General features: G+C 41.6%; 1 protein-coding gene across 1 annotated transcript in view; it reads left to right on the top strand.

The window, feature by feature from the left end:
• Positions 1-909: 909 nt before the first annotated feature.
• RTTN (rotatin) overlaps positions 910-13860 on the top strand; it is a 112846-nt gene continuing 99895 nt past the window's right edge. The window contains exons 1-8 of the mRNA XM_081098054.1: positions 910-983; positions 1334-1521; positions 2161-2338; positions 4378-4467; positions 6988-7078; positions 8688-8802; positions 9769-9919; positions 12455-12620. Of these exons, the coding sequence (XP_080954180.1) occupies positions 953-983; positions 1334-1521; positions 2161-2338; positions 4378-4467; positions 6988-7078; positions 8688-8802; positions 9769-9919; positions 12455-12620 (1010 nt within the window). The 5' untranslated portion in view covers positions 910-952. The remainder of the gene's footprint in view (positions 984-1333; positions 1522-2160; positions 2339-4377; positions 4468-6987; positions 7079-8687; positions 8803-9768; positions 9920-12454; positions 12621-13860) is intronic.

Genomic DNA, 13860 nt, shown 5'->3' with positions numbered 1-13860 from the left:
CCACCCTTTTTTTTTTTTTTTTGCAAAATAGGAATGGGAATAGCTGCCTAGACATCCCTTTCCCAGGAAACTGAAAAGGTCAGTGAGATAAAATGTTCTCTAAAATGCAAACCATTTTACAAATTCAATTTTGTCCTTGCTTTCCCATTGCTTAGAATGTTTCCCCTCTTTGTTCACGTCTGTCAGTGCAAAAGTCAACTGTGGTGCATTCAAATACGAAGCCAAACCTTTACTCGGCCCCCCTTTACCCAATTTTACTTCTGCCTGCAGCTCCCTTTTTCTGCTCTCTTATCTCCTTTTCCCCATTTCTCCCTTCTTGTGACTTGCTTGTTTTTACTAAACTTATCCGACACACTGCTTGACTTTGGAGGAACATTACATAGTTAAAAAAAGGTAAGTTACTTAGTAACGCGGAGTAAGGGAATCCAAACAAAACAAAACAAAACTCTGCATTCTAAACTGTAAAGTTCTGGGCCACGAGAACCCAGATTGGCAGGGTCATAAGCGAATCCCCGCAGAGCGAGGGTGCATGGCTGGGCTGGGGTTCTGCCAGGAGCCCGCGCTCAGACGCGGGAACCCAGGCAGGCGGGCGCGGTGGCAGGCCCGGAATTCCTGGACCGGAGCACGACTGGGCCTAGAACTACAAGTCCCGACGTGCCCAGCGGCCAAAGCCGGTTCCACCTCTGCTTGCCTCCTCATTCTTTCCGGTCCCTACCTGCGAGACGGCTGTCTGTAAACTGCGTGGTAGTCATTAAAGAAAAACCCGCAAGCTCCTCTTGGGACGCAGGGCCGGGAGCAGCTCGCGGAATGGCTCTCACTGGTCGGGTGGTTCGCCCCGGAGTAGCGGAACCCGCTGTCCCACGGCCCGAGTTTCCGGGGGGACAGTCATCGTGGCCGGACGCTGTGGCGCGGCGGTTTAATTCTCCGGCGGCGGCTGGTGGAGCGGGACGCGATGGTTTTGACGGGGCTCATCAGGAAACTCGGTAACAGTCAGAGCCGCCCTCGCTGGATTCGTCCTCCTGTCGTTGCCACTGGCTGAGAATGGCCGTGCCACGTTTCCTTTCTGGTCCCGGCTTGGCTAGAGCAGTCCCCGGGGACCCCTGTCGCACTTGGTGTCAACGCCGAAGTGCGTGGCCCGAGAGCACCAGCGGCCCAGCTGGTGGAAGCATTGGTTTCTTTCTGTCCTCCTGACCCCGCCGACCCCGCGCTCTGACCCTGCGCCCCCCTTCCCCTCGCCCCTGGTCCTGCGTAACCACGGAGTCGGGGCAGGTTGCGGGTGGGCGGCTGGGGGCTGGGGGGAGTGGACCGGCTGCGAGCGGTGTGTCCCCGGCAGGTCACCAGCTGGCGGAGATCCGCGAGCGCGCCCTGCGGACCGTGCTCTGCAAGGTGGAGCTCAACCTGATCGGCGCCGCCGACCTGGCCCAGGACCGGCTGCTGTTCGCGCACCTGCTGCAGTGGTTCAACTTCCCGTCCGTCCCCATGAAAGCAGAGGTGCTCAGCCTTCTGAACCGGCTGGTGAAGGTGCGAGCATCTTGACACAAGGGATCGGAGGAGCGAGTGTTTTAGTCATTGCACTGGAGCATTTGTTGGAAAGTTCATGTAAAAGGTTTTTGAAAAGCAACCGGGGGCGGTGCATTTTCACTCATTTGGTTATATGGCCACGTCTTCTTTTAATTTGATTTGTGATGTTAAATCTCACCTTGTGGCCACTGTGCTCTGAAGTGACACCGATCTCCTGAGCTCTGGTGGATTCCGGGTTTTGGAATCATCGGGGGAGGTTAATAGCTTCATTCTGGTTTTCCTTGTGTTCTGTTATTTGCATGTTAAAAATTGGACGGGTCCCTATGACAGAGGACTCGTTTAGAGATAATGTTACAGACCACGATTAATCTCACAAGGGGTGTTAAATTCCTTTCCTATGTTTGTTTTTCAGATCTATGTTCCTCAGCGTATCTTGAGAATAGTTAGTTGCCAGAGTCAGATGTCAAATTGCAAGTTTAACCGTTCAAAACTGTCAATCGCTGTGCAGTCTTGGGTGATTTTTTTAAATGTGTGTTTTTATTGATTTCAGAGAGGAAGGGAGAGGGAGAGAGAAACATCATGATGAGAGGGAATCATTGATTGGCTGTTGTTCACAAGACACTCTTCTCATGCTTTCAGTACTCCCCAGCAGTCCAGCATTTGGTTGATCTTGGTGCAGTCGAATTCTTATCTAAACTTCGTGCTAACGTGGAGCCGAATCTACAGGCTGAAATCGATGGCATTCTGGATGGACTTTTTATTCTTCCTTCAGAAGTCCCTGCACTGTGCTCTGCATCTTACCAGACCGATCAGATTGGTAACTCTTTGGAATCATTCTGATGCATTCGGTTAAACTATAAATATATTGGTACTAGTGTTTAATTCTAAGGAAAGGGACCTTAGATTAAAAAAAAAAAAAATCCCCCTCCAACTTATTTTTCTTGTGTTAACTTACATGAGCTTGACCTTTTTTCTCTCCTCTACTGTCACTCAGAGGAGGATACATTTGTATTTATTGTGTTTTTTAAAATATGTTTTTATTGATTTCAGAGAGAGGAAGGGAGAGGGAGAGAGAGAAACATCAATGATGAGAGAAAATAATCTATTCACTGCCTCCTGCCCTGCCTCCTACTGGGGATTGAGCCTGAGCCTGAAACCCGATTTGTGCCCTGATCAGAATTGAACTGTGACCTGGTTCATGAGTCCATGCTCAACTACCAAGCACACCGGCTGGGCTGTATTTATTGCTTTTTGGGGGAAGGGGCCTAAAAGATTTTCTTTTCGTAAGACCAGTTTGAGACATTATTTCTTTAACAGTAACAGAATTTTTTTTGAGCACTCGTTATCATGAGCTAGAGATTTTCCTCAATGTTTTACACTTGCATTTTTTGACTGTTTTTCATGTAGGGGTATGTTAATATCACGATTTTTTTATGGGGTCCAATCAAAACGAGCTGCACATGGTATAGTGTATAAAATCAGAGTAAAAGAGACATGGATTTCAGTCCCAGTTCTGCCATTAATTTTGTCACCTTGGCTAAGGTTCTTAACAGCTTCAGCCTTTAGTTTTCTCATCCCAAAATTGGGACAGTGAGAAAGAACATCTTATAATATTATTGTGAGGATTAAATGAGACAGTGCCTGAAAAGAGCTCAGCATGAGGCCCAACATCTATTAGCCGTAGAGCTGTTGGTGGCTCTATTTGTGTTCTTGCTATTTTATGCCCAATAGAGTGCCTTAAATATGGAAGGCATTTGAATTGATTCAAAGAAAAAAAAAAAGGCCCATAAAATTTATGTAATGGAGTGGTAAAAGTATAAAAAGTGTTTCTGCTACCATATTTTTCTCTGTATCAGTGCTGTGCTGCTATTGATGTGACTGTTGGTATCACTGTTAACAAGAACAGTGGTAAATGCCGTTTATTGGCTTTTTGCATGATTGTGATTTTTTTTTTAAAATATATTTTATTGAGTTTTTACAGAGAGGAAGGGAGAGGGATAGAGAGTTAGAAACATTGATCAGCTGCCTCCTGCACACCCCCAACTGGGGATGTGACCGCAACCAAGGTACATGCCCCTGACCGGAATCGAACCTGGGACCTTTCAGTCTGCAGGCCGACGCTCTATCCACTGAGCCAAACCGGCTACGGCATGATTGTGATTTTTAACAACAGATTTTACAATTTCTGTCTAAGCCATAACAAATAAAGTAGAATCTTAAATTGTGAATTTTCAAGGGTAGTTCCTTACAGATTAGGTTAGAAGTATGGTCTAAGGCAAATTTTCAATATCTGTATTAATATTAAGAACTACTGTTGTGAAAACATCAAACAGAAAATTAGAAAATTTAGTTTTAGCCTTTTTCTCATTCTCATTGTCATTGCAACTGCGCCGCTGAATATGTAATCATGTGATAGAATCATGAAAGGCATTGAAAGATAGTGCTGGACCTCTTTGACTTTGACAACTTTTAAAAAGATACTAATGAAAATTGTAGTGACCAGGAACTATGTAATTGGAGCACAAGAGAAGAAGGAGATGGACTTAGAAGCAGAGATGAACAGTTCTTGAATAAACACTTTGTAACAGATTCTTCCTGTACATTGTAGATATTTTCATTCTAACAAATAATTATATTAATGGTAAAAGAAAAAGGGAGAAAAAAAAACCCTCAATTTGAAATTGGCTCAACATTCACATTTTTTACCTCTTTAGGAAGACAGGCTATTCAGAGAAAAAAAAAACTGGATTATCTTCCTAGTCAGAGAAAACAATAATTGAAATGAGTACCTTTCACTTGTAGCAAATAATGAATCAGAAATAATAATACATGCAGTAATATCTATTTTCTTTTCAGAATTGCCACAGCCACCTGAAATCTTAACAGGATATTTTCCTCAAGACAGAAGTCATTTCCAGCAGATGGAAGGGCCTCCAGCACCCGTGGGTGAGTACATGTAGGGAAGTAGATCCTGCTGACCTGGTACAGCAGAAATTAATGTACTTTTACGTATTGTTGTGAAGACACCTTGTGTTCACACTCAAATGTTTCAGCACCAAGCTGAGTGTTTCAGTTTCCTCAAACTAGTTTAGGATGTAGAGTCTAAATGGTAACATTTTATGTTATTTAACTGCATTTGAGCAACTGCATAGGTGGGTGGTCATGGTGGCAGTAGTACCTGCATTGCTTGTTGGACACAAACCCTTCATCAGGGACTGTGCCGTGCACTATGCACTCCTCATCTCATTCTCCAGCTCACTCAGTGTACCGTCTGTCCATTCACTCAAGCCAACACTCGGCGTCTTCTTCATTTCTTCATTTATCTTTATCCCAACAGCCACTGATTCTAGAGTTCTGTTTAGAGATCTCTTCTGGGTCTTTTTGTGTCTGGCTGTGTCCTTCCTCCTCCTTAAAGAGACCTTCTTGAGGACTCTAGCCAGTGAACACTTTCTGTTTAGTTTTCTTCCTAACACATATCATGATCTGAACTTATGTTTATTTCCTTCTTGTTTCTGTCACAATAAGCTTAGTGATAGCTGCAAACACTGCTTTATCCCCCTGTGCAGAACGATGCCAACAATGTATTAGGCACTCAGTGTATACTCTGCATAAGTGAAGCCTCATGAGGACCCAATGAGATTATTGTCAGTGTCCCCATTTTACTGATGAGGACACTGAGGCTTAGAAAAGATGAGACCTTTATCCTAGGTGCCCCTGGCGGTTAGGAATGGTTAAGTAATCAAGTGCTTCACATTTTATTGCCTGTGTGGTTGGAAAAAATGTGTGTTCTAGGGGATATCTGCTGACATGGGGATTCAGTTGAACTTAGTTTGGATGCTTGTTATTCAAAAGGTTCCTTAGAGACTCTCAAGTTGAATAATAGCATAAGATAGAACAGAAAACTTGTTCAGCTATTAAAATACTTCATCTTCCCTTTCTGGAAAAATTTTGTTAGGCTTATAGGGAGCTTTGGATTTGAGATGGTAGTCCTTTGTGTGTGTGGCTGAGAGGCTTAAGTGAGTGGCAGTGAGAGGTGTCTGAAGGGAGCAGAGCTTAGTACGTGGGTGAAGCTGCTGAAAACAATAAGGACACTTGTGGTGGGAATGCTTTTGCAGGTGAGTTGCAGCCTGTGGATTAGTGGTCTGTCTTGTTTTGGACACATTTTTATGTGCAGTGTAAACCTATCCTTCCCTCTACCCACCTCTTGCTTTTCCCTGAGAAAGCAAACCCTGCTTTTATTTTAGCACTTTTAAAAGACGCAGTTGTGCTTTATTTGTGAAATTAATAATTACCTGAATTTAAAGATTCCATGCTCTTTTCAAAGCATTAGGAAGAAGGACTGTTTATCATCTGGAAGGGCTTTTGTAGATACTACTTCTCAGTGTTGCTACCTTAACTTGTATTATATAAAATCTGCTAAAAAATGTTAAGAGAATAGATCTTCAATGTTCTCACCACAAGAAATGATTGGTAATTATGTGAGAGGTTGGAGAGGTAAACTAACTCTACTGTGATAATCATTTTGCAGTGTATGTGTATTAAGTCATCGTGTTGTACACCTTAAACTTACACAGTTTTAGTTGTCAATTATATCTCAATAAACCTGGGGAAATAAGCCTATTAAAAAATAGTTTGAACAGTGGTAGTTTAAAATTGTGTTGGTTTCTAGTATTTCTTTTAATCTTCTTTGAGGTTGAAGATATTTGATTTTCAACCTTTTAGTTTTGAACTCATCTTCAAAGAGGCTTAAACATCTAACACCATTTAGGATATTTAAACATGACTAATTAGATATAGTATGTGATTGTTTTATCATTTTAAATTTCTGTAATTAAAGGACTCCAAATATCAGTTCTTTTTATGTTAAATTTGTGCTCTGTGTTCTGGTCAAGAGTAAAATAGAAAATAGAATTGAAACTAAATGTCATGGAAGCATCCGGGGAGAGGTCAATGGGGGAAAAGGGAGACTCATGTAATACTTTAAACCAGTGGTCGGCAAACTTCGGCTCGCGAGCCACAGGCGGCTCTTTGGCCCCTTGAGTGTGGCTCTCCCACAAAATACCGACTTCTGCGCATGGGCCACAAAGTTTCAATTGTACATGCGCGCCCGCACGTGTATTTTGTGGAAGAGCCACACTCAAGGGGCCAAAGAGCCACATGTGGCTCGTGAGCCGCAGTTTGCCGACCACTGGTTTAAACAATAAATTTAAATTTTAAAAAAAGAAACTAAATGTCATTCAGTATGGGTTTGTGTTTAGTGCTCTTCTGATTATAACCTATGAGTTCTGTTTAAAATATGAAAAGTGTGCTCTGTTATTTATCTTGAGGGCGAATACATTTGCAGCTGGCCTTGTTTGGTGCATTGTAGGTTCCTGTACATGTAACTTCATTTGGGGACTTAGTTTAAAGGTGCGTCTGTCAACGTTGTCTTCTTTGATGGTGTAAGTTGTGCTCTTCCATTACCAGCGACTCAGACTACCAGGTGTTTGAAGTTTTCTGCATTTCCGTGGCTCCCCCTGACCACAGCTGACAGACACGTTCTCTCCTCTAATGAAAGGTACAGCTATTGTTGCTTCACTTCTAGCCTTGCACCTGGTAGTTATTACTATACAAGTTCAGCAGGAAGAAAGATACAAGTGGCTGTGAATGGAGTAATGGGACGATATGAATGATATTCAGTATTTTAGAATGTAAGCCAGAAAATTCCTGTTTGCCTCTAATCAGGCTGCACATTGTAGCTGAAGTCTCGTGTGCTCATTAGTCATCTCTGATTTACCAGTCTCCCATTGACCATTGCTGTGTCTTTGCTTAATGAAAATGGAGAAATTAAGCATAAATGCAGTCTTTTTAGTAGACAATATATTTATTTCAAATTGGGCTTAGGGATAGGTTAGGGACCACTGATCTTATGTAATGGATGTTAATTGGTCATTACCCCCAACCCCAACATAGGCACTTGATATGTAGAAATTGGGAGAGTATATTAATGTCTAGTTTCTTTTTTCTTTTTTTCTGAAACTTTAATTTCTGTGAATACTACAATAAATGAGTAGTGTTTGTGTGTGTGTGTGTGCGTGTGTGTGTTTGCGTGTTTGTGCGCGCGCGCGCGCACACACACACACATCTGGAAAATAAAGACCAACTTGCTAGCATTAGGGCCAGAGACAGGAAGATGCTGTGAAATGATTTTTGCTGATGGCACTTCTGAGGCCTCAGTGAACTCTCTTGGAACAACATATTGAAGAGGTAGCTGCACATGGGAAAGGGGCAGGATGAACATGATCTGGCAGTTCTGAGTCAGTCCCTAAGGGAGAGAGATGCTGTCCAGTGCACACCTATGGGTGGGGGATGGTGGATGGTGGACTGGAGCTGAGCTGAGAGAGGAGGGTTAATATCTTGGGGGTTGGTTTCTTGGGGTGGACAGTGAACCACTGCTACATCCCTAGGAGGGAGAATATTGTCTGAGAACTTGAGAGATATCCTCTGTACAGGATAAGAGGGGCCTTCCAGCTTGAGTCACCTAGAATAGAGAAGAGCAGCAAAGAGCCTAATTCCTATAATTAAACTCTATAGTTGCTGTTATTTTTTTCTGTCTTATTTCTTAATTCACATAACAGATGTCATTGAATTCTGTGCCCTTTGACCTCCTTAATGTCATTTAGTAGCATTGTGATAGGCTCTGGGCATGCCATCTTTAGGAGGGTCTAGTGGGGGTACAAAGCACGCAGTTGACATAGCAGCAGATACAGCCGTGGTTCTCAACCTTGGCTGCACATTAGAATCACCTGGAATCTTTTTAAAATCCTGATTTCTGGGTCTCATCCTCCGGTAATTCTTTTCCTTTGTTACTAATGTTGTGGTCCCACCCCATAACAAAGAAACAGAATTTCCAGAGGATGAGGCCCAGGAATCAGGATTTTAAAAAGATTCCCAGGTGATTCTAATGTGCAGCCAAGGTTGAGAACCACTGAGATACAGTATAGGGCTGTGGAAGAAGCACCTGCCCACAGTTGTTTATTGTTTAGGGAACAGATCAAGGAAGGCTTCCCAGGGGAAGTCATGTCTTGGCTGAGACCTGGAGGATGTGAGTAGAGTCATTTGCTACTCAGTGACTTACAATTAGGATAGGTAAACTCTTTTTAAAAATGAATAATGCTCTTTTGTAGCTCTCTAAGAAGTAGTAACCACACTTTGATCTGGAACACCTGTGAACTATTGAAGGATGTTATCATGCAAGATTTTCCTGCTGAGATTTTCCTTCAAAGGCCGAACATTGTTCAGGTGTGTATCCTCTTTAATTGTTTTAGGTTTTGAAATAGAGAACTTTTGGGAGGAAACAAAATTTGCAACATAGCAGTCCTTAGGAAAGACTTGTGCACTACCATATTTAAAGGATAAAGTGTTTAAACCACTTGTTTTCTGATTTATTTGGATAGTGATAGTTCTTCTGATAGGAGGTAGTCTCATTTGACACATGTAGTCCAATTTGGCCACTCTGAATTTACCACTTCTGGGTCACCTAAAGGGTGAATACTAGTAGACTTTGGAAGTTGAGGTTAGGCAGCAGGAACCCTCCGAACATTAAGAATAGCTTGTCTCTCTGATTATCTGGTATGTGTTAGGCACACTGCTGGATGCTGAGGAAACGTGATAGCGAGCAATGAAGATGGGTTCTTTGCAGTCTGGTCTGTTGCTTCTTCAGCAGAGGCCTTGGGACCCAGACTTGCACAGTAGAGGCATTGGGATCCAGGGCTGGGATTGGGGCATATCTGCAGCTTCACAATCACAGGGCTAAAAATCATGCCAGTGAATAATGGCAGCTATTAATCCATACTATGGCCGCTGTCAGATGATAGCAGAGGAAAAGCTATTAATTACCAAAACGTAGTAAACTGACTTAGCTGTTTGAGATGTGGAAACCTTGATGTGTTTTTTAAAAAGTACTGTGAAACTTCATGTCCTGAATGGGGAGTAATACTTAATACCTGTGTTCTCTCAGAATAGGTGCTTACCTAACAGGTTTTAGATGTAAGCAACACTGACCATTCTATTCACATTTAATTTTATTTTGACCCTTATTCTCGCATTATGCCAAATGACTTTTGCCCATTTCTGTTTCTTGTCTTACAAATATTTGGCAGATTATTTCCTTTGATTATTCATTTACCCTTCCTTCAGCTTCACACCCTCCTTTGAAGTTGAGCACTTGGTTTCCGTGATCATTTTTATGGTTCTTCTTCATTTCAGAGCCTGTTCTCTCTGCTGAAGCTGGCCTTCGGAGGTGAGGGGACACCTCGCTTGGCACTGCAGTCGGTGTCCTGCTTGCAGCAGCTGTGCATGTGTTTACGACATAGACTTCACTTCTACCGAGATCCAGGCTTTTTCTCTAGCAAACAAGGTGTTTATGTTTATTTATCCATTAGTCATGGGTGGTCTTTGCAGATTCTTCTGAGAAAGAACCCCATTATACATACTGTTAGGGATTACTGTATGTACATTGTCACAAGCTAAACTCCCATTCCTCATTCCTCAGCTAATGATCACCTTGGTGGTGGGGGAGGGGAGGGACGACGACAATGGGGCGATAAGGACACATAGGTAATACCTTAATCCAGCGGTTCTCAACCTGTGGGTCATGACCCCTTTGGGGGTCGAACAACCCTTTCACAGGGGTTGCCTAAGACCATCGGAAAACACATATATAATTACATATTGTTTTTGTGATTAATCACTATGCTTTAATTATGTTCAATTTATAACAATGATATTGGGGATCACCACAACATGAGGAATTGTATTAAAGGGTTGCGGCATTAGGAAGGTTGAGAACCACTGCCTTAATCAATAAAGAAAAAAAAGAAAAAAAAAAGAAAAGTGTTGTTGGAAGCCAGGGATTAGGATTCTGAGCCCAGCTGTTTGGGTATTTTAGTAAATTATGTTGTGTTAATAAATTGTTTGGGTTGAAAATACTGATTTTTATATTATGACAACTATTTTTATGCGACTTTTGATGTTGTCAGAGTTTTATATCATCATAGTGCCTGACTTTTCATGGAAAAAGCACCACCTAATGGACAAATATAGTACTAGGCTGGCCTTCTCAAAACTGTTTACAAATTACTGGTAGTATTTCAGTGCACTTATACATATGCTTTGAAAGTTGAATACTAACTTAGAGTGGTTGGTGATCATGCTTCACCGTTAATCCCTCCTGCAGCCCCTGGTAACCTCTAGTCCAGTGATTTTTGCCAGTCTGACAAAAAAAAGGGGTATAATTTTGATTCATTCACATAGGATGGCTGTTATTGTGTTGGCTGTTGTCATTTTTTTATTTGACAGTCTAAGGGAAAAGAGGTTAGTGCCCCTAACTAAGTAGTCGGGTAGTACATGTTTTAAAATTTTTTGTGGCACACTCGTTGAAAATCACTGCTCTAGTCTACTGAATTTGTGTATTCTAAGTACAAGTGTAATCCATACAATTGGAACCTGGCTTATTTCACTTCGCAAAATATTTTCAAGGTTCATCCACATTGTAGCATATTCCAGGACTTCCTTTTTATGACTAAACAATTTTCCATTCTATGTATATACCACATTTTGTTTATTCACTCATGTGCTGATGGACTCTTATGTTCTTACCTTTTGTTATTGTGAATAATGCTTCAGTGAACATTGGCATATCTGTTCAAGCCCCGTTTTCAATTCATTTGGGTGAGAGTGGAATTGTTGGGTCATATGTTAATTCTATTTTTCACTTTCTTAGGAACCGCCACACTATTTTCCACAGTGGCTGTACCATTTTACATTCCCACCAACAATTTATGAAGTTTTCAGTGTCTCCATATCTTACCAACACTTGTTATTTCCCTTTTTTTAATCATAGTCATCCTAGTAGGTGTGAAATGGTACCTCATTGTGGTTTTGATTTGCATTTCCCTCCTGACTATTGATTAATGACTAGTGATTCCTTGGTGACTCTTCTTATGCTTATTGGCCTTTCATATATCTTACTAGAGGCCCAGTGCACAAATTCGTGCATGGGTGGGGTCCCTTGGCCTGGCCGGCAATCGGAGCTATAGGAGGTTGGCTGGCCAACCCTTAGAGGGCCGATTGGGTCCAGCTGGCTGCGAGGAGGGGCCACGGAAGGTTGGCTGTGGGAGCACACTGACCACCAGGGGCAGCTCCTGCATTGAGTGTCTGCCCCCTGGTGGTCAGTGTGCATCATAGCGACCGGTCATTTGGTCGCTTAGTCTTTTATATATATAGATTTGGAGAAATGTTTGTTGAAGTCCATTGGCTAACTTTAAATTAGTTTTTTGTTGTTGAGTTTTAGGAGTTTTTAATATATCTTGGCTATTAAATCCTTATTAGATATAAAATTTGCAAATACTTTCTCCCATTCTGTAGGTTGTCACTTTTTTCGTAATGTCCTTTGTTTGACTTATGGGACTATTAATTGTGAGGAAGTCCAGTTTATGTTTTCTTTGGTTGTTTGTGCTTTTGGTGTCATTTAAGAATACATTGCCAAATCCAAGGTTATGAAGATTTATTTATCCCTATATTTCTCTTTTAGCTTTAGGATTTTAACTCTCATATTTAGGTTGCTGATTCATTTTGAGTTAATTTTTGCCTGTGGTTTGAGATGAGTTTCTTGGGGAGTTTTCAGCAGGCAGTGTGTGATCTGATGTTCTGCCTTGGCAGTCTTATGTCAGAAGTGAATATTGTTGGCCAGAAGGCTTCATATAATCAGGCTAGATAGAAACCTAGATGTGCTGAGTGAATACTTGCAGCAAAGATTGACCTTTTTTTTTTTTTTTTTTTTTTTTAACCCCTACAGAAGCATTCCTACTACCTTAAATTTGTTAGAAATATTACATAATCAGTAATCTGTCTCTACTAAGGGGTAATTTTCTTCTTTTTTTCCCCCCTGCAGATACAGTTTCCCAAAATTCCTCTTTGTCTTATTGCTATGAAGTAAGAGTTACTCATCATTCTCAGAACCCTTCTCCAGGAAGCAGCAGCCCCCGGCCTTCTGTGGTTGGACGCACAGGCCAGCGCCCTAGAGGAGATGGCCAGGATTGGGATGCAGTGTCGTCCAGGTGATTGTGGGAAAGCCTGGTTAGCTTGTTTGTGTGTGTTTTAATTTCACAGGGAGATCATTATTTTTCTCTGTCTTCTCCTTTGTAACATTAGCTCAGGTATCGCCTTGGGTTAAACCAGTGGCTTTCATACCTTTTTTATAACGACCCACAGAAAGACATAAATATTATATTGCAACTCTGTACTCAGCACACAGGCATACACTCCGCTTGTAGATTTTCACTCCTGAGTGTCAGCTTCCTCATGAGACCTTTCAGAGCTTGAGAGAACTTGGCTTATTTCCATATTTTTGGAATGTTTGGGATATGGAAATTGAAGAAGTGACAGAACATGTTAAATTTGGGGAATTCTGTCAGGTTCACTTGTGGATGACATTAAAAGTCAAAAATTTTAGGGTCTTTGCAAATGTAGGTTCAGGCCTACTATACATATTTATCCCTACCCTACCACTTTATACCCAAAGTAAGGATCTTTTTATAAAGAAAGCCAACAGAGATGGGATGTTTCATCTTTTAGTGTATTTTCAAAAACATTATGTGATGTTGAATGTACTAATTGAAGTAGTCTATTTCTTATGTTTTTCTGGCATTTTCTAGTATTCTTCAGTTGTTAACATTGGCTTACTAAGAATATTTGGTGGAAATCACAGAAAATCTAGTCAACTATATGAAGTATCTAGTTTTGCCTTTCTTTTTTTTTAAATATATTTTATTAATTTTTTACAGAGAGGAAGGGGGAGAGATAGAGAGTTAGAAACATCGATGAGAGAGAAACATCGATCAGCTGCCTCCTGCACATCCCCTACTGGGAATGTGCCCGCAACCCAGGTACATGCCCTTGACCAGAATCGAACCTGGGACCTTCCAGTCCACAGGCCGACGCTCTATCCACTGAGCCAAACCGGTTTTGGCTCTAGTTTTGACTTTATGAGTTGATTTCAGAAGAACTTTGCAATGAATTTTTGAATTTTCCAGTTTTCCTTAAATGAATGGGCTATCTTTGCTAATGTTGATTGCTACTGTAAGAATGTTGATACATTTCTAGAACATCAGTTTGAAAAGTCAAATAGAAGGCATTTTTGGTTTCATTTGCAATTTTGAGCTATGTTGATGGAATTTAATGTCATGACTTTGTCAGGGTTTCTCCAAATCCGACCAGAACTGTTGTTACATGAAGCATTAGACTCATATCCAATCTGAGGCTCCCAGTGCACCCATCGCAGAAGTGCAGTACATCTGT

The sequence above is a fragment of the Myotis nattereri genome (assembly GCF_964212035.1).
Source record: "Myotis nattereri genome assembly, chromosome: 8".
In the NCBI taxonomy this organism is placed as follows: Eukaryota; Metazoa; Chordata; class Mammalia; order Chiroptera; family Vespertilionidae; genus Myotis; species Myotis nattereri.
This window is presented reverse-complemented; position numbering and strand designations above follow the sequence as displayed.